This window comes from Strigops habroptila, chromosome 6, assembly GCF_004027225.2.
Source record: "Strigops habroptila isolate Jane chromosome 6, bStrHab1.2.pri, whole genome shotgun sequence".
Classification (NCBI taxonomy): domain Eukaryota; kingdom Metazoa; phylum Chordata; class Aves; order Psittaciformes; family Psittacidae; genus Strigops; species Strigops habroptila.
The window spans coordinates 14779597-14806361 of NC_044282.2; the positions used below are offsets into that span (position 1 = coordinate 14779597).

At 43.9% G+C, this 26765-nt stretch overlaps 1 protein-coding gene across 1 annotated transcript in view; it reads left to right on the forward strand.

Annotated features, from left to right (window-relative positions):
- Nucleotides 1-9833: 9833 nt before the first annotated feature.
- Nucleotides 9834-26765, forward strand: part of METTL24 (methyltransferase like 24) — a 46112-nt gene continuing 29180 nt past the window's right edge. The window contains exon 1 of the mRNA XM_030489644.1: nt 9834-10237. Within this exon, the coding sequence (XP_030345504.1) occupies nt 9941-10237 (297 nt within the window). The 5' untranslated portion in view covers nt 9834-9940. The remainder of the gene's footprint in view (nt 10238-26765) is intronic.

The following is a 26765-nucleotide window of genomic DNA, read 5'->3' on the forward strand; positions in this document are numbered from 1 at the left end:
CATTCAGCCTGTTTGCTCCAGGTCCTGTGCCGTGTTAAATGGGAATATATTTGTCCAGATTGCACCTTGCCATTTCCTGCTTACTTGTGGTTATAAAAGAGGTCAAAATGGCACCATTAAGGACATGCCATCATGAACTCCTGCTCCTCTCTGCCTGCTCACTTTCCCCATATCCAGCATGAAATTCCTTTTAAATCTTACTCTCTCACACAGAGGTTTTCGTCCCTACCAAGGTCATGCCACACAAGGGCTGAGCATCCTACTCAGAAGTCTCTGCTTTTTGTTCCAGAAGCTTTCAATTTGCCAAGAATATATCCTAATATTTTGGGAATAATTGCATATTCCTCCCTCATTTTTCTCCCTAGGCATGGTAAATTTGAATATTCTGAAATATATCCATAGATATATAGTGATGCTGCCCTGCGCCAACTATACACCTACCCACAAAGGTGAGTCACGCTGTTTCGGTGCCTGCAAGTCAGCTCACTGGCACTGACTGACACTGACTGCTTGGCTTTTAGGCAGCTGAAGTTTGTTGAGATGAGTCCTTTCTTGCTTCAGCTGCCCAGCCTCGGGTGTCAGTCTCTGGCAGTATCTTATCAGCCATCCCTCTGCTCCTCACCCAAGACCCTTGCCAGGAATTGAAGCAAAGATTAACTCTCCAGCTCCAGCTGAATGAGCCAGCAGATGAGCAACTCGCAAAACTCCATTTTGATCTTAGATCTGTCTATGCTGTTGCATTGGCTCTGCAGTCTTCATCTAGAAACACAGAGCAAGTGTCAGGGAAACACTCTCATGTAGGAGAGGATTAACAGTGGAAGGCCATTAAACTTCCCTGACTTCCTATGATGATGAAAAGCACCCTAAAGAAAGAAAGACTTAGCTGTCACCTGTGCAAAGCATTTTATCCTTGTGCCGTTCCTTAAGCCCATGCGTGTCTGGACAAAAGTTATCTGGACCGTACTTGAATATTTCCTTCTTATCCACACTTTCTGATCTGCATTGAATAGGCACCCCTGGCAGATGGCAACCGATCTGTCACGCTCACGGGGAACTTCAAGGGTGTAATTATGGCACAGAAAGAGAACGGTTATATTTTGAGACATTTCTATCAATCCTTGCAATTGCAGACAGCAGATGGGCTATATGATGGATTTTAGAGATGGAGCACAAAATAATAGTGTTCTGCAACAGGGAATTTTGTTGATCTTCTTTGCAGAAACAACGCCATAGACATATTGTCTAGATAGAGGGGTTTTGCCTATATTTAAAACAAATCTGCTGAATTTCTGAAAAACATACAAAAAATTGGCATTCACAATTCATTACAATTCTTTTCCAGTCAAATGCCATTTGAGATAAACTTCAGTGAGATACATTCAAATTCATTAAGAATAAGTGTAATAATTAGAGAGATCATCGCCTGGACCGAGATCTGTACTGTTTTCACAGCTATTAAATAATCGCGTGTTGTACGATGCGTTATTTTATTCTGCTTTACTCCCTATTATCCACAAGAGGGAGATGTTGGATCAAGCAGTTGCTGAAACCCGCACACTCCGTCTCGAAGAGCAAATGCAGTGAAGCTGAATGCAGTGGAAACGTGGGTGCCTGGCGGGGTCCCACATACCTGTAAGGCTTGGAGGACTTGGGTGCTGCAGTAGATCTTAAGAAATAACAGTGAATCCATTAGGTCTGTAACATGTCATGGAGAGAGCTTGAAAAAATGTATATTGAGGAAATAGAAAAATGAAGGTAGCAGCATACTAGAAGCTGTTGTTAATAAAAAATATAGAATCATAGAACGATTTGGGTTGGAAGGCACCTTAAAGATCACCTAGTTCCAACCTCCCGCCATGGGCAGGGACACCTTCCACAAGACCAGGTTGCTCAGAGCCCCATCCAACCTGGCCTTGAACAATTCCAGGGACGGGGCAGCAACAGCTTCTCCGGGCACCCTGTGCCAGTGCCTCACCACCCTCACAGCAAAGAATTTCTTCCTAATATCTAATATTAATCCACCCTCTTTCAGTTTAAAGCCATTTCCCTTTGTCCTATCCCTACATGCCCTTGTAAAAAGTCCCTCTCCAGATTTCTTGTAGGCTCCATTTAGGTACTAGAAGGCTGCTCTAAGGTCTCCCCGGAACCTTCTCTTCAGGCTAAATTAGTCCAAGTCTCTCAGTTGATGATGGGGCAGCCAGTACTAGGAAAGCACTGTGCCACACTGCTTTCCATACTTTCTGTTCATGTTCGTTACCTACCATGGGGACAGTATGTTTCTCACATTGTAAGAGGTGTGCACCATGTGCATCATGTGCTGTGCTCCTGTCACCGTTACCTCTCTTGCCTTCTTATTCAACTTCTGCAAAGCCTCAGTCAACAAGCTGATATCCAAGCCTTACATTAGCCTTTCCTTACATTTATGAGCCACAGGAGGAAAGGCTTACTTACTTTCTGTGTCACTAGAGTGTGACACAGTTCTGTGTCAGTGCTTCTGAAGCACCTCCAGTCAGCATCTCCAGTCAGCATTTTGGCTAAAGTAAAGATCTGGAAAACAACTTTTCCCTCAGGGAATGCACTAGAGCCGCAGAGGGAGCCTCACACTTGCTTTCCTCCTCATCAAAGGAGTGCAGGGTTGGGCTGCAAGCAGATGAAGTCTGCACGCCTTGCAGCCTGGTTAGCCAAGAAGTCTGCTGGTCCGTGGGACAACTGGATTCCTTTGAGCATTCAAGGAACTGGATTTGGGCTCCTCACATCCCATGTTGCTCAGGCAGTGGCTACAGGAAGAACAATCTCACTTTTCGGTGTATTTTCAATAAAAAAGCTCCTTTTGATTTTTGAAGGAAAGGGGCTGAGGCACCTGAAGTCCAGACAAAGACTCTAAGAAATAACCCACTTCTCCATGGAGGTAAAGCATGAGTTAAAGACCTTGAGAAGCACTGGCTACTTCACATCTGAAAATTCCTCCATAAACCTTGGTGGGCAAGGTCCATGCCTTTTTCCTGTGTGGGGAGTGTATCTGCAGAGTGTCAGCACTCCAGGAATAATCACAGGGCAAATTGCCACAGAGATTTGCAGCAGGATAATTGCCTCAAACAGACGGATAAATAGCTTTTTCTGGCATTTAATGGGCCTCTTAAGTGAATGGCAATAAACTCTATGCGAACAGATGTTTTCCTTCTTTTTTCGTCCTTTTGCATCTCATCCATAATTATGCACTAAAATGTTCTTGTCTGGGTTGCTGAGAGCAATCTTGCTGCTGTTTGTCTTCGCAGTGGAAGACTGAGCACTTCAGCACAAAGACTGAGCAAAAAGTCTTGATGCCTAAAGGCTCCTGTCACTTGTACATCAGTGATCATCTTTCCCTTGTGTTAAGCCTGAGGGAGGAGGGAGAAGTTAGGGTGAAGATTTGCCTCTTCCAGCCCCTGCTCTGCAGGTGCCAGCTCTGGCGTCTCTCCCTGCCTTCAGTCTTCTCCCGGCCTTGCCAGTACCCTGGGCTCCAGCCAGGAGGTTCCTGTGTTTGTCTGGCTTCAGGCATTGACCCAGCTACTACTCAGAGTAGTTGCTTCTCCTCTGCCTTGTGTGGGAGGTTAAGTGTGCTCTGAGACAGTCCTCCCCACTCTATGCTACCTCTGCTATGCTGACCAGAGTGCAGGGAGGTGGCAGGGCAGGCTTTCCTCTGTAGCCACTGGCTTTTCCTCCAGCCTTGCCACCAGGACAGTAGCAGGAACCATGCAAGCTCTGCAAAGAGCCTGTATGCTTTCACGAGCATGTCCTTTACCTCCTGGCAGAGTAAAAAGGAATGACCTTGCTCCTGAAGAAATTCAATGCATCCTGGCAAAGAGATCTCCTCCTAACAAGAAGTCTGCAAGTGAGACAGGAGCTGGGACACAACCACAAGCATTAGCCTGGTCGAGTGTTCATCGCTTGTAGCGATGCCTGTAGAGGTGCCTGCATCTTCACAAACCCACTTCAGCCTTCCCAGCACATCTTCAAAGCATGTGTCTGGCCTCTGCTTTCCACATGCATGGCTGAGGATGGAGGCAGACATGCTGTGGAAAGACACATGCCAAAAGGATGACTCCTGTGGTACACCTAACCTATATACAAACTCCCAGTTAAGGAGGTCATTCCACTTAGAATCGATACCAATATCTCCGCATCACTGATGCTGCTCTACATGCCACTGAGGACAGACTGACTTGAACGGAGCCTGCGGGAAGAGCACTGAGTTTTATCCTCACCGTCTGGTGCTGACCAGGCTGTTCAGCTGCAGGGGAGCCGTGGCATCTTTTCTGCTGAAGGCAAGGCCATTTCTCTTCTCCTTGTTAGGATTTTGTTTAAGACATTCAAAATGCAGCCAGCTGAAGGAGAGGATTGGCTGACCACATGGTGATACTTCAGAAAAACAACCTGTTTGTTACAGATAAAGACAGTGATACTGAGTTTAGTGTCCTGCAAAAATGGGACACTTTTCAGACACATGGGTAAGACTTTTATTAAAGGTGGATGCATGTTATTTAATTGGACTGCACACTGGTCCAGGACATCTTTGCGTGCCTCCTATGAAAGCTGCTTCTCGCCCATAGCTTCACCAAGGATGGTGCCAGCCACTCCCTGCTTTTATTTTATCCTATTGCCTTTAATGAGGCATAAACTGTACAGACACATGCCAGCATATCAAACAAGACAGACTGTAGAAAGAGTGCACAGTGCATTAATTACAGGTCTTGATTTGTTTGTGAAACTGCTACCTGGAACATGTTCTCCCCAGCAGCCCCAGCACTCTGGCTTTTATTTCTTCTCCCTTTGGAGAGACCTTTCCCCCAAGCACTTGCAGATGAAAGTCTCTCTCAGTGATCAAATTGTGACATCTGCTTGATTACTCCAGTGCCATTGCTGTCCCCTGTATAAATACTTTAGCATTTGTACTGTACCATGTAAGCCCATTAAAAACATGTAATAAAAAGGCTTATGTAATTTCTTAAAGGCATAATTACTACTCCAGCTGTGGTGTTTTGTAGAATTCTGAGCATTATAGATTAATCCCTTTGCCAAATTACATTTTTTTAATGAAATATATTAATCCTCGAGCTTAGAAGTGTAAAAATTGTGTAAAATTGATTGCATCCAAAAAAAGGGCGAAAGCTGAGCCCAGAGTAACACCAAGGTAATCTTTAAAGCATACAGAAAATAGGATTTTGTAATAGAAACTCAGGGTCATTTTTAAGCAAAACTGGACATTTGTCTGGGATTACAGTATAGACACAGGAGAAATACAGACAACAAACTAATGTCACAAAAATCTTTGTGCAATCATATGTGAACTGCATAAGAACTATCACTGCTTAACTCCTGTAAACTGGAACAAGGCACATCTCTTTAAAAAATGGTGATACATGTCAATTTTTATACTTCTATCTGTTCAATAAAATTGAGCAGATTTACTTTAAAAAGCAGGCAGGATTTTTGTTGCTCAGAATGATCAGGCAATTTAGTCAAAGGCAGATCGTGAAACTACTGTTATTCCTCTCCAGGAATGAAACACAGCTGCTGGAGGAAATAGTAATGTTTTTAGACACCATGAAGATTAGGGTTAAATAAACAAAGGTGCGGCTCAGTGATAGCAGAGAGCTGCAGAGCATCTTCTGTGAAGGGCTGTCTCATCCCTCTTCTCATTCCTGCAGCGAATGTATGTGCACAGGTACAGGTATGTATGTGTGCAAATGCATAAAAGCATGACTCAGAGGTAAATCTTGATCTATAATCCCCTCTCCAGGCCATTAATTACCAACTATCTCCTTCATCAAATTCAGAGCATGCAGCTCGGCTGTGGTGTTTGAATCTCTCCATAGCCAGAGGGAAAAGAGAGCTTCTACCCATGCCTTGCACTGAGCTGCCAAGCAGCAAGATCAATTTTGTGTTAAGCTGCCTAAGTAGCCCATGAGCTTGGGGAGAGCTAATGGGAGACTGCATGAACATATATTTTTTTAGCCGTTATCTTCAAACCTACCAGTGGCGAACTGAGAAGTGGTTTTAATGATCCACGCAGCTGAGCTTTAGCCTTGACAGCTGTTCAAACACGTATTTCTCAGCAGCAGTAAGTGGGTAATAGACAAATGTGGCCAATTTACTTCTCCATTGGTAACATCTAAAAGATAACAGAAAGAGGTTCTTTCTCTGAGTTTCCAGTGGCATTTAAGGCACAGGAAGGAGCAAGGGTTTTACCGCCCTTGCAGATCTGCTGGCTGAGTGCAGGCTCCAGGGGGGTCTGTCACTTGATGCATAGAGAAATACCTCCAGGATTTCCAGCTGCAGTTTTAAGAAGCAGCAGTGGGACCACACTTGCACTGAAGCCATCACTGAGAAGTCACCCTGGGAGATATAAACATTTAATCCCATGTTCCTCAGGGTTATGGCAGAGCTTTGGCACATAAATGTGCACGGCAGTAAAACAGGCCCGGACCAAAGCTCTGACTCCTGCTGACTCAGGATCAGAGGCACGCTCATCTTCTGTGGGGAAAGACGCACCGTGCTTCTCTTCATGCAGCCACTTTAAAATGACCTTGTGAAAGTTTCTTCACAAAACCTCTCTTTTTTCATGTGCACTGACCAATGTCACTGCAGTTTTCAAAGCATTAGCCAGGAGCGTAGCAGGGAAGAGAGGGGAATAAAGTCTTTGCTCTCTCCTGTTGATTTTGACAAGTGGCTCACACCAAATCAAGCAGCATCAAAAGAGCATTTTTATTTATTTACTCATTTTATAGGAGGAATGTTTGACTTCTATTAACAGCCTTTCAAGAATCCAGGGAATTCCTAGTGGTGTTTTTCCTGCCTGAGGCTTAGTTTTGCGCAGAGATCTGGGCAGATAATTCGACTAGCCAGAAGATAAACAGAAGCCTTGACAGTGGGTGGAAGCAGAAAATGGTTAAGGTGGAAGGCAAGTTGCACTGAAAGTTGACATAAAGGAGAGCAACACTGAATAACTGTTGCAAAAGAGACATTTTGCTACCAGCAACATCCCGGGCAAGATGTAATTTGTCAGCAGCAAAGACAGCACTGAGGCAATGATTTCCATTGATGTGAAACTTCTTCCTTCCAGAGGTTTAGCACCATAGACAAATTTGTAAATGCGGGAGGTATTTTACATTTTTAAAGACTTTTCCTGGCGAAGTGGAAAGAGCTGTAGACATCTGTGGCAACTACATAAAAAGCAGATACAGTAGGACCGATGTCTGATTTTGGTTATCAGGGCACCACGCTCACTGCTCTCAGTAGAAATTGCATGCTCATATTCAAAGTAATTTCACATTACATGGCAGAACTTTGTGCTTTATTGCATCCAGCATGATATGTGTTCCTCCAACACTATCCATCTTGCTCTGGGGTCAACAGGGAGGGGATGTTATTTGCTGCCTGGCTCAAAGAGTAGACATGTTTTGCAGAAGCTGTGATTTCTAAGCAATCACCCCAAGAGGGCCCATCCTCCAGCCGAACTGGAATTACATACATTATGCTGCAATTTTAATTTGCTTTTCTTCTTAACAGACATTGCTTATATATAGGTGTCTTTGCAGCCAATTCTCGGGAGAAGAAATTAGTTTAGAAATCACTTGTGAGGTGCAACTTTTTTAAGGTACTATCTCAATTCCCATTGTTTCTGAGATTTCCTGAGATCCTTCTCTACCACTGCTCCCTTTTCTCTATCTTTAGAAACCCTCTGTTGTGTTTGAAACAGGCAGTCTTACTTTTAAAAGAGATGGAGGGGAGTGTGAGGAGCATGAGAAATTCAAACATTTGTTGAAACACAAAAGCACAATGAAAACACTGAGTTAAATTTGTGAACTTTCCTTTATCAAGATGCTCACAGACTGGGGCTGTTCAGCTGCCTAAGGAAGGGAATGTCTCATAAAAGGTCAGCATTTACAGTTACAGCTCAGTGATGACAAGAAGAGTTGCTGGATCCAAGTATTTGAGCTTTCTGTTGAAAGTTACCTTTCCATTTATCCCTGCATATAGTGTACTTGGCATATATCTAAACCTCTCTTCCTGGAGCAGCAGCATTACTTCTGTCCTCCAGATGAATTATTCCATTTCATATGGAGAAGCAAAGTGAGGCATAGGCAGCCCCCTGAGTGACCTTCTGCTGATGAACTCCAGGTGATGCTCATGGATGGAGCTGGGTGCCCATCTCTTAAGCTGATGTCAGTTGTGGTTGTTACAGTCGCACTCTCCCCTCATAAATGTGTTCCTCCCTTGCACTAGCACCAGGGCTTGTCTGGTCTGCTTGTGAGCCACCTAAGGGGGGTGGAAACAGGAAAAGCATGTGGTTGTCAGACAGGTCAGCACCAGAGCCAACCTGGTTCCCTGTGGCAAGCAACTGAGCCTGACCAAGGGAGGGATGGGGGCCTCTGATCTGCACTGCATTTTCCTGAAGGCATAAATCACCCAGAAGCTGTCCCATGTTGGCTAGAGGCTGACCAACAGACAGGATGGTACTGACAAAGGTGTCCAGGTCTATTAGGAAACTGCTCTAGAGAGAGTTCTTCTTGAGACAGCACATTACTGCATGCAGGGGACAGGAGTCACAACCTCTCTCCCTGACTTGGTGAAGAAATGGGAAGTAGCTGCACATTTGTGTCCTGCACATCCCACCTGGGAACATATCTGTTACTCACTGAGCTGCAAGTGCTGCAAACTGCCCACCATTGCCCTCCTCCCTGTGCACAGAGCTTGCCTCCTGCCACTGACACATTTCCCCACCCATGGTTCCTGCTTCAGAAAATCCCACCAACCATCACCACCTGCTCATCACTCAGCAATGCTTTAGCGTTGTGGCTTCAGACCAAAGCCAGCCTGTGCAGTTTATATTTCTGTGTAGCATGTCCCTGTCGTGAGACAAAGGGCTGCATGTGCTCCTGCAGAGGTAAGCAAGACATGTGCCCTCTGCACTGCCCCTCAACCCTGCTCAGCTCACCTGCAGCCTTTCTTTCACAGCTGAAACCAAGGACATATCATGAACATTTGCAGCTGGCCTGAGCTGACCCAGGAGAGAGGCTCGGATGCTAAGTACAGACCTAGAAATTATTCATGCACGAGGTCTCCCACCCAAACTGTGGTTTCACACAGGGTCTCATACCCTTCAAACATTCAGGTCCAATATGATGTGACTAATCACTAACAGCTGCAGTACTGACTACTAATTGTAGTAAAACTTTGCAAAGCAACTTTTATTTTTTCAGTATTCTTGCTGTTTGTCTATTGATCCAGCCCTCTCTGGAGTCAGCCTTGCTAGATTTACTTATCTGCAATGTCAGGCAATGCTGGGAGGGCTTCAAAGACATGACAGAGAGGCTAGGATGGTGGTGTTATCTTGTCTGTCCAGGGGCATCCACTAGCCTGCATGGACAGCTCTAATCTCCCAAGAAACAAACTCCTTACTTCCAGGGCCAGGCTGTCCTTTAATTTGTTTTACTTAAGCACGGACAATACCCAAGTGTCCAGTAAAATTCCACTACTTCATGACATTGCAGTCTGTAATGTGAATGCAGATATACTAACAAGTTAATACACTTCCATACTATAAAGATGGGTTGATGTAACAGGAGAGGACTTTTCGTAAGAGATGTCGTCTGTTAAACCAGGCCTTTGGGGGCAGCGTGGCTCGCGGTGCGTGCACCAGTGACACGCAGGTGTGACACGCTACACGGCGGGGACCGGGCACCGACCCACACCCTATCGCGACAGGGAGCGGGTCCAGGGCCGGGTCCGGGACCGGGACCGAGCCAGGAGCAGGCATCGGGGCAGGGGCATCGCGGCCCCTCCCCGGCCGGCCCCGCTCGGGGCGGGGTCTCTCTACTTTCGGCGGCGGCCGTGGGGCCCGGCCCGCCGGCGGCATGAGCCCTGCGGCGGGGGCCGGGCAGGGCGAGCCCCCGCCGCCATGCCCAAGGAACGGCCGCTGTGGCGAGGCCCTGCCTTTCGCCTCTGCCTGCTCTCGGCCGCGCTGTTCCTCTGCCTCCAGCTGGGCATGAGGCGATCCTGGTGCACGGAGGAGAAGCCCCGGCCGGCGGCAGCAGCGGCGGGGCGGGCGTCCCCCCCGGCCCGCGGCACGGAGCAGCACCCGGTGGCGGCGGCGGCGGCGGGCAGGCGACGGGTCACCTACGTGCGGAGCGGGCGGCGGGGAAGCGCCGGGCCCGGCTGCTGCCCGCTGCAGCCCCCGGGCGGCCGCCGCAGGAAGGTAGGGCGGGGAGGGGAGGAAACGGGAAAGCACTCGCAGTGAGGCGGCAGGAGCTGAGGGTGACCGGGCTCCTGGAGTCCAGGTGCCGCCCCGGCCGGGGCTGGGCTGGTGGCCGCTTGAGGACACCCGAGTGCAGGAGCCCGGCTTCGCGGATGTGACCTCTTGAGGTGTCGCTCGTAGCCGAGAAGAGGGGGTTGGAGCGCGTTGGTATGGTCAGGCGGTGTGATGGTGGCTCCCTAGGAAGGCGTCTTAGGTGGTGGTCATGAGATCTTTTTTGAGCTACACTGTTCAGCTGTAGGAAAGGTGGCGTGTGCTGCTGCACTGGGGACTGAACAAGGTCAGACCTTGCTCTGGAAAGGTAACTTAGACCTGGAGTCACCAAGCTAGGTCAGCAGGCTAAAGCACCCCAACATGAGCAAGCTTGGAATGAGCCCTTGGCATTCCTGGATCCAAATCCTATTTGATTCACTGAAGGCCATCAAGAAAACTTTCTAAGACATAGTCTGCATGAGAATTAATGTGTTGGTAAATGGACCTGTAACTAGGTTCAGACGTGGTGATGACTGTAAAGCCTTTTGGAGATATGAGGACCATATCTCCTGACATCTGGGGTTCAGCAAGAGTGAAGAGTTTCGGTACTAACTCCTCCTTCCTCCCTGTTAACTAGGTGTGTGACCAGAAGCAGGATGCTGCCTTTGTCAGCAGGTTCCATACCATCTTTGGTTTTGGCAGATGCCAGTCTCTTAGGAATCACTTTTAGATTAAAATATTTATTTTGTGGAGTTTTCTTTGCAGTCTTTCAGGGAGAGAAGAGCCAGCTTTCAAAGGCCAGGAAAGAGTAGTTTGTCACTTATTTTGAGGTCCCGCCATCAGGTTGCAGTAGTTAATGGTCAGTGCGGGGATGTGCAGATACTTAAAGAAGCTGGAATGACAGTGAAGAGGAGCAAATGGGATTTTGCTAGAGATGGGACCATGTTCCTGGTCAAAGTCAGTAGACCAGGTTGCTCAAATCCTATCCAACCTGCCCTTACTTCCCTCACTTCCCTCACCACTGCAGCAATGATGAGGACAGCATTGTGCCGTATTTCTTCAGCATAATGACTGTGTGGCATCCCAATGTGCTGTGGTATTGATACCATGTTGAGGCATCTAGATCTTGCAGTGTTGGTTTTTGTTGTCAATGTCATGTTAGCTGGTATTTTCCTAAAGCCCAACTTCCAAGTGATAGTAATTATAGAAGGGTTTCAGCGTTAATGGGGGAAAAAGATTGTGATCGTGTGGATTCAGATAGCTTCTTTAAAACACGTACTAAGCATGGCGTCAAAAAACAGGAGGCGGAAGTAAAGCGTATCCCAATTTATTTCATTATTTTTGAGGAAATCCTAGTGGAGAATTAACATCAGGAGGGGCTGCTAGTTGTACTGGAGAATTGGCAATGCCTTGTGGCGTTGGAGAGCTCGAGGCTCTGGAAAGTCCACAGTGCGTTTTGGTGCGTCGCCAGGTGAAGCGTGTGAACCATCACTGCTGTGGTTTGTGGTGTTGGGCACGTTGCTGCTGAGGTCTCATTTGAATCCCACTAATTAAGTCAAGTGAAAAATACTAGTATATATAATACAGGGTAGAGTTGCCAGGTTAAGTTTGAGACCATCAGGTGTCTTCCACTTTAGCTCTTTGACTTGAGCATGTTACTTAAGGCTAATTAAAATCTGCTTAAGGTGAAGTTAAGGCTTTGGGGATAGTGGGACTGGAGTTCCTGGTTTTGAAATAGAATTATTAAATAAAAATGGGGGTGAGAAGGGGAAGTGCTGGGAAAATAAAGTAGAAGTGGTGTCAGTACTTCAATTTTTTTTTCTTGTGGAAGTGGTGATCATGCATGATAGCTTAAAAGTGATGGGTGATTCATTTAAAAACATAAATATAGTGCTGGTGTGTGTAAATGCTGCCTGGGGGAGAAGGACAGGCTCCTTACGCAGATCTTATGTGCTGTACCGGGTTGGGATTGCTTTTTGCTGTGAGTTCATATGTTTTTAGTGTCTTCTGTCTGTAAAATAAACCATTGTCTGTCCTTTTCTGAAGCATGCAGAGGTTTTCAGGTATGTTTCTCCCCCGATCATGGTGGTGGTGTTGGAGTGTGTTGTGGTTTGTGAGCCAGTGAGATGGCAGTAATGACAAAACAGCATGGCCAAACAACAGCCAACAGCACCAAGGGGAAGGGGGAGCCCAAGACAGGATGGGAAAGATGGAGACTGGTCCACAAATGGCCCCTGGGTCTGCAGGAGACTCCCTGTGCAGGCATGCGCTTCTCCTGACTGCTGGTAAATCTCTGTCAGCAGAGCGAGTGGCTGTGCAGCAGATGGGAGGGTTTGACCACCGAGGTTACAAATGTCTGTTCGTGCCTTAAGAGGCATACGTAAAAAATGGGAACTGAAAGCAGCAGGGAATAAAGTAATTTAGCTATGTGACAGCTCTGGGAGCTGCCGGAGATGCCTTTTCTGGTGCTTTTGGGAGCTGCGTTGCTCCCAGCTGTTTTGCTCCGAATGGAACCTACCGAAGAGCAGATGCTGCTGCTGTTGCTGACAAATAATAAACAAAATCTGGCACTGAGAGCCAGTGGTGGTCATCTGAAGAATGGGAAGAGTTACATGTGCTGCAGATGTAAAGCAAATGGAAGTTTGTAATCCTATTTGTATTTTGGTGCTTAGAACAGTGTTGTTGCTAATAAAATGGCCAACTATGTTTATAAACTGTGATTCTAAGCTCTGGTTGTGTTAAGCACTGGACTGGTAATACATGCAGCAGATAACTCCATCTACATGGAAATACAAATTTTGCCACATCACCTGCTTTTGCAATAAGTATTAGTGAGATCTGCACCCACATGGTGCTGCAGACACATGAAGCAAGTTTTAAAATGTTATTGCAGGGTGTGATAGTAAAAAAAAAAAAAAAATTAAAAAAAAATAAATAATTTTGGAGTTTGAAATAACAGCAAATTCTTACAGCAGTGATTGCAAGAACAAGGTTATATTGGCTTTTGTGCCCTGAAATGCGGAGGAGCTGTCTCCAAGAGTCTGGTTAAGAAAAGCTGGAGTCCTTTGCCTTCTGGGCAGATTTTTATTTCCATGGAGGAGGAGGAGGGAAAAAAAAAAGTTGTATATGGTTATGCAGGAAAGAAAAAAGTCCAGTGTTAGTCCAGCCAGGTGTTTCCATCTCAATCAGTTCTGCGTAATGATGCAGCAAGCACTGTGACTGTGTTTCTTCTAAAAACCGAGGTTCAGGGCTTTGCTTTCTGCATGGGTGTAGCTGGGCTGTGCAGTGGGGGACTCCTGTAAGCCAGGCTTGGAGAAATCCATGGGGCTGCTGGGCTGCAGCCACTGGTGTGTCATCAGAAAGCCTGCTGGAAAACAAGCAAATAACTAAATTTAGTTTGAAAATTGTAGTACCGGTTGGAAATCACTATGCTGTTGTGGCTGTCCAAAGGTGGGGAGTACAGTATGCTGCCAAAATTAACCTGATGTTATTTTGGATGCTGTTTCATCTTTTATCTAAGAATATAAAAACGTTTGTCTTCGGAGATTGAAAACTAAGAGTTAGATTTTTGCTGCTGGGCCATTTGTATTTTGTCTGGGATTGTAACATATTTTGAAACATGAAGTATCATTGCCTAAACCAGAAAAATCTTGTGAGATTATATTTTTATAGGTGTTACACTTGTATACATTTGTATTTTGGTTCTTTATAAATACAGACTAATTGTCTTTTGCTGTTGCTTGTTGGATTACAGGTTTTGTTTTCCTTTGAATAGGAACTATTTCTGAGCAGTTACTGCTTTTCTGCAGTAATGACTGGTAACAGTCTCATCTTCAATGTAATTGAAATCTGCAAATTATTTTGGAGACAGATCTTCAAAGTTAGGTGGAATAGCTGTTTGGCAGTTCATAATGGGGCAGGTTCAAATTAACTTCATACAATTTAGCATTACATTATTGGTAAGATTTTACTTACATTTTAAATTTGATTTTTAATTTAAAAATGACAGTGCTACTTACGTTTATATCAAAGATATGTAGGGCTTATGCCAAGAGTCCTTTTTAATTCTTCTACAAATCTAGTTTAAAAAAAAGCAGTAGATGTTTTAAATGCCTATTTGTATGTATAGTGTTTTCAAGCTGACTTCATGTCTTTAAAAATAAGGTTGAATAGGAAATTATTCTGCCTTTTGGTGAGCAGGAGCCAAACTTCTTGGAGAAAACTTGCTTATTCTGAAGTCAAGTATATCCGCCTGTCTTTCCATATCCCATGGTGTAATATAGCTGGTCTGTTTTGGACCGGGACTTAACTTTTATAACAGTTTATTCATTATGTATGCCTGGAGCAATGTTTTAACATTACAGCAATGTTTAACCCAGCAGCGCTTTGGAAGCTGTGCGGCGAGTCACATCAGGCTGTGTTTAAAGGAGCAGGTTTGCCCAGGCTGAGCCAAAACAAGAGAGCTTCTGGGGCAGCAGCATGGGTCAAGGCAGCCTTTTGGTTCTCCTAATGAATTTAAACCCAGAGCTTATTCCCATCACCTCACCTGTGTACCAGACATGACAAGCTTTACAGCATGCAGCACTGTTCTCCAGCTGCTGTGGCGAGGAGTGAATAGTGTCCTAGCTTTGATGGGCGAGTTGCAGTTGTCATTCTGTTGCGGAGGATACTAGGAAAAACTTTTAACTTTGCGGTTGGGTAAGCACTGGAAAGACTCCCTAGAAAAATGTGAACTTTGGGTATCCACACAGGGGAGGTTTAGGTATTCTTAGTTGAGCTTCAGAGCACGGGAGTAGAGTCAGTCAATCTCCTGAGGTCCCTCTGTCTACATTTATCTGCTCTGCAATTAGAGAAGCAGTCTGACAGGTACAGTGTGATTAGCCAAACTGGATTTTGGCCTGAACAATGATCAAACATCAATATAATAAAAAGAGGTAATGGGGTCTTTAAAGACTAAGTGATCCTTGCCCTTGCTTGATACATCACCAGAGAGAGCAGACCCCATCATAACTGTCCTGTGATAACTTAGTGGACCCCAGAGGAAGGAAAGCTACTTGATAGCTTTTTTCCCTCTAGCACTTCGAGGTCTCTTGCCAAATATAAACTGACCCAAAGTTGCTTAGCTTGTAAGATTAGCGCAAGGTAGGAACTTGTGGCTTCAGGCCATTAGTACCCTGGGAACAGCTGCGAGAGCCTTGGTTGGTTTTGGTTCAAATATTCAGGCTAATAGCACAGACTGAGATAAGTTATTGTGTTTGGAAGAAAAAAATAAACACTTATTGATAGCAGTTTTCAATAGCAGACAAGCAAACCTGGGGGGCCAGCTCTGCCTGTAAACGGGGGCAGCTGATGTACCAGAAGCTGCGCAAGTACAGGAATCCTTCTCCAAGTAGCCAAGCAAGAGCAATACTCAACTTTCACTGTATTTTAACTGCAGATGAAATGTGTTTATGGCAGATTGTAAAGAGGAGATGGTAATGTTTTCTCTGACAATGATGTCACTTGCAAGCTTGTGAGGTAAATGATCACTCAGAATAACCTTGATTCTTACACACTTTTTACTTAGTAAAAGTAGGTTCTTCCCTCATGAATTTTTGAGAGGCAGCTGGGGAATACTATTCTTTAGAAAGTCATTACAGCTTTATGAGATTTAATTATATCCAATAATACGTATTTCTTTCAAATACCTACTCAAGGCTTTCTTTCAGCATATAAAGGCAGGGAAACAGTTTTTTCTAGATAGCTGTGGCACAGAAAAAAAGTTTTTCAGGGTATATAAGCTTTCCTATGTAAGTACATAAACCAGGGGCCAAGATGCAGGAGCCTTGCTCCATGATGGGTGTTACATCTTTTTTTTGAACCATGCTAGGTGGTCCATGGGCCTTGTACAGAGCAGGAGTCCTTTACAACTGTGGTAGCAGGTGCAGAAAAAAAACATACTGAAAAAAACCCAGAAAAAACCCCATATTGGTCCAGTCCTGTTTGCTGTCTTCAGCTTGAACTGTTGAATGGGACTGCTGTGAAGTGACCCACGCTGCCCTCCTGCCTGCACAGTGATGCTCAGAGAGTGGCTGAGCAGCAGTGTCCATGGCCTCTGTGTCCCACTAAAGGGCAGCAGTTCAGTAAATACATCCTCTACTCTCACCTCCTCCTTCAATTCCTCCACAGTTGCCCATCTATGGGGTATTGGGTTGTGTGGTCTGATGTACTGCTGGTATCTTACTAGCAGTGAACAAGCAGGACTCCCTTCACATGCTGTGTACATATGTTCTCGGAGGAGGAAGGATGTCTTCTGCATAAAAGCAGCTGCTGAGTAGGAGGTGGGAGGAGGCGAGTCATGGTATGAAAGTCAGTTGTACAGAAAGTCACGGTCTTGCCATGGGAAAAGAGCAAGAGTCTCTGAAAGTTGGAAATTTTGACAGCATTGAAGACAATGAGCACAGTTAGTACCAAAATTAATCTTTTATTACATTTAATGTTTTATACTAGAAATAGTAGAAGTGAGGACAGTTTTGAACTTGCAGCTTTGCTTGCTCAAGCAGTTATCAAGGTGGCCGAACTTGCTTCATTCTTTTCTAAAACTTCCTTCTCTGGAGTGAGAAGAGGCCAGAAAGAGAGACCTGGGACAAGTAAAAATCTCCCAGAAAGCCTTAGGGTTTTTCCTTTACATCTGACCTTTAGCTGCCTTCTTATGAGACAAATATTTAACTTCCTCATTAGTAAGATTTTCATCCTGGTTTGTTCAGTCAGTTCACATCAACATTCACCCAGCCAGCCAGGCAGCCAACAGAGGCGTGTGTCTGCTTCAAGACTGCACAGTAGGTGTTAACGTGCCAAACATCTCTCTTATGCCACTTTTCCTGAGCTGTGGGCACGGTTCAGACTGACATGCAGGTGCTGGATCTTTGGCGTGAACCCAGAGCAAAACTCCAGTGGCCTGTGACAAGGGATGCAGTACTGAAATCCAGAGGTGAAGAACAAAACCCTCTTACAAGCTGCCTTGCAGACTCATACAGACAACATGACAAGTGCATCACCTCTCTTACAAAACAGGTTTAGAGGTTTAGATAGCGTTAGTGAGGGACCTCCAATCTTCACACAAGCAGTTTGGTTTGGTTGTGGTAGACCATGCTGTCTTCCCGCATCCTGGCAGTGACGGTTGTCACTCATGGCACAGCTTAGATAAAAGACTTAACACGTAGGTGAGAGAGTCTGTGTGAACCACCACTAATCTTTGATGGCATCCACAGAGCCCCCTCATCGCTTGTTCTAATATTAACTGGAGCTTGTTTGTCTTGGGTGGCTGTTCAGTTCTTCAGAGCTGTGTGCGGTGAATGTGAGTCATTTAATCAACTCAATCACTCAAGTGTGTCTGTAGCTAGCAGATACGCACCAAGATACTTTTGTGTGTGATCAAACGTTGTCCAGAGCCCTTCCGTGCTCTGTAAGTCTGAAACCAAATGGCATTCAGTTCAATGGAACAAGTAAAAGAGGAAAAAGAAGAGGTTTGATTTAATTTTTAATTGTGGTATAGCATGTATATCTTGGAATCCATAATGTGCATTATTCAAACCGCTGTTATTTATTTTAGTGTTTCTGTATACAAAAGTGACAGGATGACACACTGTCCTATTTTCAGTCAGCAAATCTCTAAGAGTAATAGAAACCATGTGTGCAAGCGGACTGATGCCTTGGGTAGCAGACAGATAAAAGCCATGATTTTGGACTTGCTCTTGGGGACAACTGGGTCGGTTTAAGGAGGGGAATGGTGGAAACATTCCCAGCTGGTTATGCAGTATGAAGTGGAAGAGTTTGGATCTTCAATGACACGTGTTTTCCCCTGCCTGATCTTCTATCCTGTCTTCAGTAGTCTTGCTTTTAGATGTGCCATCAGGCTCAGGTGCCCTGAAGAAAGGCTGTGAGATGCTCATGGACTGCGCTGTCAGGGAATGGGTGGATGGGGTGTCCTCGGGTGACTGCTGACATGTTGAAGAGCACAAGTCTTGGGTCTGGCTCTGGGGGAACCCCTTGGTGGTTATTTTCCTTTCTTTTTAATTTTTTGCAGCAAAACTCGCCCTATAATTTATGTCCTCTGTGACACTTGGATAAATACGATAAATAAACCTTTCATTATGTCTTTGTGGAATGATAAATGTAATAGTTCCAGCAGCTGTTACCACATACATAGAAATCTTGCTCCTCACCGAAGTCTTCTCTGTATGCTCTGTGGACAGGAACAAAATGGCTTTGCAGCGTTCTTTGAAAGTCAGTACCATGGAACTGTTTTGGCTCTTCAAATCCCAGATCTGGGGGACTCCTGTGAGGAACGTCCTTCCTGTTGCCACCTCTTCCCATCATGCAATGGGGATTCTCCTGTCTCTGTGAATATAGGACCAGAAGGACTTCTCATGAGCCATTGACTTGTGAAGTGTCTTAGGATTTTCAGGTCAAGCCAATTACTTCAGATTTTACGTGGAAAACCTCTGGGTTTACATCCTTGTTTTAGAAAGAGCTGACGAACAGCTCGTTCAACAAGTGACCGGCTAAAGTTTACTTCAGATTCCACCTGAAATCAGATGCATTGCTTTAGGTTTTTCTGGAAGTGACAACATTCTGGGTTGTATCCAGGACTGACCCTCTGGCTCCTGCAGACTAAAGGAATCGAACCTTCTGCCCTTCTTGGGCTGTGGAAGACAAACTTTGTGGGCCTTGAGAGCTTAGCAAGGAAAGCCCTGCAAAGGGCCAGTTAGGCATCTCATCTCTCTTGGGGATATTGCTAAAATGTTCTGTGTTGTTGCCCTTGGTTTTGATGAACTGACAAGTCACTATGTTTTACTTTTTGTGTGTGTGTAACAGGGTGGTCTGCTGGGGAAGACTAACCTAGAAGGAAAGCAAGCAAATATTGGTGATGTGCCAGGAGCTGGAGCTTGTTGGGAAATGTGTGCAGTTGAAAATGGTTTTAGAGCCAGTGAATGTTAACACTGTAGAGTTGCTGTTGCTGGTTTAACCTCCCCTTCTTTGCCCCGTCCGTCCCCAGCCCTCTTCCTCATTCCTCTCCTACCAGCTGGCTGAGTCAAATGATTAACTGGGAGCTTCAAAGTCAGTGCCCTTTATTTAGCATCCTCTTTCATATTTTACAAAGAGACAGTGTTTGAAATGCTAGGGGGAAGAGATGGTAATGTCTATTGATATGGCATGTAATGTTAAATAATACTTGCCACTTAGAAGGCTAAAAATGGTAAAAATCAGTTTGAAATCCTTCTTGCTCCCTGCAGAGTTGACGGCACTAGTTGAGGATTGAGATTTATCCCAGAGATGAACGCTGCAGGGTAGAAGCTGCCTAAAAAAGCCCCAAAGGAACAATGAAATATGTCAATACTTATGTCGTGCCTCTTTTTGGACTTTCCTCATGGTTGTTCTGCAGCACTGAAACTTTCAAAGAAGTGAACTTTGTTTCATCCTGACTAGAGCAAAGCAACAGCATCTTGTTCCTTTCCCCTTGCTCTTTTGAGAAGATTAAACAAGAAGCAATTATGTGTCAACTGGCTGCTGCTGATCTTCTTAGGGTTTCTTCTTAGTTAGATGTCTTGATTAATGGTTTGATCTTGCAATTATTATTCATTAGGAAATCTGTGGGAATTATGGGTACATCAGGAGTTCAGGGTCAAACCATGTAGCTATTCAGTGCTCTATTTTGTATAATGCTCAGAATTAGTAATAAAACATTGGAAGATATCCTTAACTACAGAGGATGGTGCATATTTGCCCAAGCCCATTCTCCACAGGATTATGATACTTGGGTCTGTACTCATCTTGAACAAAAAGTGTTTCAAAATCGTATGCTTTGAAATGAGCTTGATTTTCTTCTTTTCGAATCTTGGACTTAAAATCCTAACAACTTGTAAGCCAGCTGTCGTTTCCTTTCTAGACATGGGGAACTAATTGTCCAACACACTGTTTTATTTTGCTTGGAAGACTTTGACATAGCTCTAGAGTAAGGGCAGTAATCCATAATCATATCAAAATGAAGAAAGGGAGTATGTCTGTAGACATTTAAAGCTCATGTACATTTCATTCATTGGAGCTCCATTACCTTGTTTTATTAACTAATGCTTGTATGAAATAAAGAGTTTAAGAAGAAAGAAGTGAAGTTTGGCTTTTTAAGTCTTCCCTGGCTATCCAGTAAAACTCAGTATGATCAAGTGAACTGATGGTGGGTTGGAGGGATGGAAGCCCCTAGGTATCTATTGTGAATATTTTGTGTTTTACTTTAGGTTTTACACTATGAAATCTAAATCCCTGTAGAAGTCACACAGCCTTTCAGTTTACCCATTGATAAGAATTAAAGTTTACTTGCTTTATGATATTATAGATGCCTAGATTATGTACTGCCCTCTCCTGCTCCCTGGACACAGAAGGTCCTCCTGGATGGAGGAGAACGGGTTTTCTGATCTTCAGGTCTCTCTTTAGACTGGAAGGTGTTGTGGACCATTTCTGTTTAGACATTTGCCGTCCACTTGGATGAGAGAGAAAGCTGTACAAGTGTGAAATGCTCTTACTTGTGTGAAAGCATGAAGTTTTACTTTAAAGCACCTTCTTTTTCCCCAGTTCTTAGCCTCAGGCCAAGCCTACTGAAGTCTGTGGATAGGCTGCCAGAGGCATCCCTATCTGTAAATCGCAGAGTGCTGGAATTTGCACAAAATAAACGTGGCTTATCTGGCTAGTTGAGTATTTTCTGATGAATTCTGTTCGTTGTATGCTGTGGTTTGAATATTACAATGAAGTCAACCTAGAGGAAAACAGCTTTTTTATTTTCTCTATTGTATGGATTATGACGTTGCCTGTGTTTTCTCATCTAAAGCACTTCATTTAAAGCAGTTATGAATACAGCTTGAAACTGTGGTCTTGCCTTTGCTTAGCTGAAGTCTAGATTTGACAAGCAGTGACCAGTAGTTGCTGTATCTCTTTCTTGCTGTTATCTTTAAGTGTTGGCAAAGACATGCAGGCACTGGAAAGAATTCAGCTGATTGAATATCACACTGCTTAAGCAGTTTTAAGAATTTGCTTCCATAATTTTCAGTCTGTTCTGTCTCCTGGTTTTATCTCCATTGGATATAAATCATCATGCTGTCAGCCTCTGGATAGCGCTGGAATGCTGCTGCCCAATTTATTTATTTTATTTTATTACCATAGCAAAGAAATCCCACTTGGCTGTTTTTAAAGCAGTGTGTCTCTTAGCAGAGTAAAATCAATCTCTCTTTTAATAAATGCGTATTTCTCCCTGATGTGGCTGGGATTTCCAGTGGCAGAGCTGTCAGACTTTGGTGACCTGTGAAGGTCTAAGGAGGGGTACTCTGGTGTGATGCTGCCCTTTCTTACCTCTGCAACTCCCAGTTCCTTTGGTTGCAATGAATTTATTCCTCAGTGGTAGAGAGGGGTGGTAGTTATGCTATGCAGATAATGAATTAGATGCAATGCTTTCCAAATTCATGAGTGCCTACAAATTAATATTTTGGCAAGTGTCCTCTAAGTCACAAACCTGCACCCAGGGTGATGTACATTAGTCTCTGAATCCCAGATCTACCAGTGAATTTACGGGAGGGGTGTCCACAATGGCTAATTTAAACCTGTGAAGCTGGTTCCCAGTGCCCATTTCCTGTGGAAGTCAGGATTTTGATTTGAGTTCAGTGGAGTATTAGTCACCTAAATTCTTCTACAGATCTGACTGTGTCGTGTTAGTTTTGGAAGGCGCTCTTTATTTTTCTAAAGCCATTTTTTACTTCTTAAAGTGATACAAATTCAGTCACTTAAAGTTGGTGCCAAGCATCCTTTTTTTTCTGTGTATGCTTTTCTTATGAGACACTTGTTTGGGGAACAGACACAAAACTAAAAGTAGAGTTGGACAGAACTTGAGTGTGGGCTTTGCATGTGAAATGCTGAACCTTCCAAGGCACCAAAGTTGTTGGTGTTTTGCATTGAGGTTGCTGATGGTTGCTTGCCTGCAGGTTAGGCCAGCAGTTCCCCTGTGAGCACAAGAGCTGTCATTTGTATGTGTGTGGATCCATTTCATACCGTCAGATGGGAAATCAGAAGCAAAAGGAGCAGAAAATAAACATGAATATTAACAAAGGGAGAGCAGAGGCAAAAAGCTTAGCGATTGCTGACTTTGAGGGATTGTTATGTATGCATGTTCAGACTGATTTGCTCTACAAGGGTAAAGACTCTCTCAGTTTCAATTACCATGCAGTGGTGCAAATCTTTTCTAATGAGAATTGAAGTCAGAAAATTTTCATTTCAATGTTAAACTTTGCATTCGAGGTGCATTGCTTTTTTCCTTTTCCTTGCTAAGTGTAAGAGTTTTATTTATGGCGCAAACTGCAGCCTTGGGAAGCAAGTGCTGATGACCTGCTCTCCAGCAAAGCCCTCTAGGTGATGCTCAGAGCTGCGTAAATTGGCACTGGAGCAATTGCATCCTGCTCCCAGGTAGGCAAATATGTGCTGCACTGCAGAGGCTTGGAGGAGGTGATGCACAGAGAGTGAGGAGCTAGGGAAGAATTAAGTTCCCTAGTTCCTAGTTCCCTCTTCACTAAAATAAACCATACATGTCTAGACATAGAAGCACTTCTAGTTACTAGAATTCTTCATACACAAGTTGTGTTGAAAACTCATTTAAATTGAAGACACCCACTTATTAATGCAGAAAATGCTCTTATCACAGGACTGGTTTCCATAGGCAGGGTTTACTCTGGTAAGTAGCCCTGTTACACAGGAGAGCCTGACTGTATGCGTTACGTTGCTCATCTTGGCATAAAGCTTTTGTTCCTCAGCCTAATGTTCCTCCATCAAATCTTCAGATAAGTTCATATAGCAGATCCTCCTGGAAGATATGTCAAAACACACTGAAAACAGGGAGGTGGTTAGGGACAGCCAACATGGCTTCACCAGTGGCAAGTTGTGCCTAACTAATCTAGTGGCCTTGTATGATAGAGTGCATCAGTGGGCAAGGGAAAAGCTATGGGTGTCATCTACCTGGATCTCTATAAGGTCATTGATATGACTCCCCACAATATTCTTACCTCTGAATTGGAGAGATACTGGTTTGATGGGTGGACTGTTAGATGGAAAAGGAATTGGCTGCATGGCCACATGCAAAAAGTTATAGTCGATGGCTGAATATTTAAGTGGAAACCAGTAATGAGTGGTGTCCCTCAAGGATCTGTACTGTACTGGGGACCAGTACTATTTACTTTGAGCAATCCGATCTAGCGAAAGACATACCCAATGGCTGGGGGTTGGACTAGGTGATCTTTAAAGAGTGGAAATTCTCAGTTTAGGTGGCTGCAGGACTAGGTGTCGGTTGTGTTTCCCTGCGATACTCCTAATGCCCGATGCCTCAGAGGGAGCCCTGCTTCTCTTTCAATACAGCCACGCACATGGAGAGTAGGAGTGTGTGTAGCGATTTCTACAATATGATTTCTTAAGTGAAAACCTCATATGTTTAATAAAGCCAAACTGGAAAAAAAAAAAGTAATTAAATTTAAAAAAAGGGAAAGAAACAGTTCAGACATATAGGGATGGGATACCTATAAAGCCAGCCATGTTAGAAATAAATTCACTTGGAGCTTGAAATATGAGTAATAGTCACTTTGTAAGCCTGTATTTTAAATTACAGCTTACTGATCCTGTGTGTTTTCCTGCTACTTCTAAATTAACAACATAGTGTAGCGTGTTTTTATGCATACCTCTGTGAGCCCTCTGTATGATGCTGATTACATTTAGCTAAAGGGAACCATATGAATTGGCCTTTCTCAAGGGGGTCTTTGCCAAGGCTGAGGCATACTTGTTCTTTCCTATTGACACCTCTGCTTTGAGGTGGACTTTGTTTTACTTGTGCCGCATATTGCTGTTCCAAACATCAAACATTCAGAGTTACTCAACCCTGTGAAGAATAAAGTACAATTAAGTGTTGCTGGAGGCTCACAACTAAAGAGTAGGCTCAGTCCTCTCAAATTCAAGTTTTTCTGCAGCATGGCATGCATGATAGTCTGATCTGGGCTTCCTCTTTGTGGTGTTGAATGTCTACAGTGTAGGTGTTTCTGAGGCCATCTTCCAGGCTTCTTTTGCAGGTCATGGAAAGACATGGATGTTTCCAGCGCACGACTCATCTTACTTATTTTAGACATTTACTCTATAGTGAGATGAATCATTCCCTTGAAGAGCCTGTCTGCCTTGTCTCTCCTGTCAAATAACTTAGCTCCCCAGCCCACTGTGGGACCTTGGTCCTTGGTTCTCCGCACTGCAGGAATGTTGCTTCGGTCCTGGCTCTCCCTGGAGTCGACCAGCTAATTGCCTCTGAAACTAAATGTGGGCGTTCACGAGCGATCCTGCACTGCTGGAGCTGCTCTGTGTCGTCAGTGAGAGGAGCAGCATGCCAGGTTTGGCTGCCTCCACCCACAGCAGCTCTCCCACTCATCTCGGCAGGCTTTGCGCTTGTTGCGTGTCCCTCGTGAGGCGTGCTGGCACATCCCATAAAGCCAGTACCTGGGTGGGCTGCAGCACACTGCTTTCACTATTTAAGGTTCTTTCGAATTGGTGTGGGGGGAAACAAAACAACAAAACCACTACAAAATAATATGCTTAAGGCCACAGGTGCTCCAGAGGGAGCCCAAATACAATGATGTCCAAGCCCCAGATCATATCTAGAGACAATCTACTGTCGCAAGGGTGAGACTTCAGGAGTGCACTCCAGTAAATACACATTTGCCTTGTAGATGTCTGAAATCTTCCAATTTGAATCCCGCCCATTGCATTTTAAACTGATAAACCCCCTGTGAAATTTCTCCCACAAGCTCTGTTCTGCTGTACCCTTCCACAAGGGGTGAGCGTGATGATACACAGAGTAAAGCCAGAACAACTGGAGGTGAGGATGTTTATGTAATTTGTTTCTATGGGTAGCAAATGTTTATGGTTATTGATGGAGCTTATTGCCATGAGTGCTTTCCACTCATATTTGGTCCTGCCTCAAATGTTAAAAATCATTGTTGCACAGTTTAATCAGAGGATTTTCTATTTTTCCCTTGATTAAGACATCTGTGTATGTATTGACAAGTGTTTTGTTTCTTCTTTGGAGGCAACAGACTGCTTGGCAGGGCAATGGGATTCCAAAATTATAAGCATGGCTAATATGTTTCTTCAATAAGCTGCTGAAAATGAAGGAGGTTTAAAGGAGAGAAAAAACAGTTACTGAGTTAAAAAAGATGGAACTATGTAAAACTTACTTTAGCAAATGAAGTTTTTTAGTAAGTTAAGTTTTTTTTAAGTTTTAGTAAGTTAAGTTTTTTAATAAGTTAAAACTTATTAAAGTAAGTTTTAATAATAAAAAATAATTACAAGTAAAAATAAGTAAAAATTCCCTTTCAGAGTTAAGCAGAAGGGAAGGGAGGGATTCAGCTGTTTGGATTAGTGTGCTGAAACTAGAAGTGATCTGGAAAGAATTTCATTATCTATGTGTTCAAGTTTATGCTAGAAAAGACAGAAATTTTGCAGACCTACAGTTTTACACCTGCTGGTTTGTGAGCCCTTTACACATGTTGATCTAAAGTTTATATTATTATTTCAGATTTTTAGGATAAATAATATATACTAGTTTATTAAGGGATTATCAGATTACTATCGTAGATGGCTGATGAGAGAGAAAAAATCTAGAAAGAAGTGGTTTCCAGAGAAAAGTCATTGTGATTACTGTCAGATTGGTCTGAAGGACACATCAGTCCTTATCCTGAAGTGTGTACTACCTGGGAAAAAATCCTAGTTTTTCTGAAAAAACCTAGTTTTTTTTTAGAAAATGCATCCTAGTTTTTCTAAAAAAGCAATAACATTGTCTTAAGATGTGGTGAAAATTTAGACATCATGCTGGATAACAGTTTCTGGATATCTGTTACCCTTCTGGGGTAGTTGAAGTCAGTGTCTGGCCAGTGCCTGTGATAAAGTCTTGCTGATGACTGATTTTTCTTACAATACTAATTCAGGTAACGTGCCCGTAAGCAAAATAATGTATACAGAGGGATACTTCAAGATGTTCAGTACAATATTTTGTAAGTGGCATTGTAACTTTCTAGGTACTGTCATCTCTTTTTATATTGTGGAATCCTGATATGTTGATGTTTGGAAAACACAGTCATGGTGTCTCATTGGATGAGCCCTTCCTCTAGGAAAATAGCACACTGATGGCAATAGCCAGAGATGCAGAATGTCTGCAGCAGTTTTCTGCCTCCTCTTGGGTGACCTTGAGGAGGTCTGTCTGAATTTCATATCCAAAACTGTATAATATGGACTATAATACCTCTTTTGCTCCTCTTCTGTACTTGCTGTAGAAGCCCCCTATAAAAGGAGCTGCTCCTCAGCCTGTTTTGTGCAGCAGCCACAGGGACATGCTCTTAGCTATTTACTCTAGAGGTTTCTGTGATGCAAGTGAGAAAATCCAAATCACGATGCCACA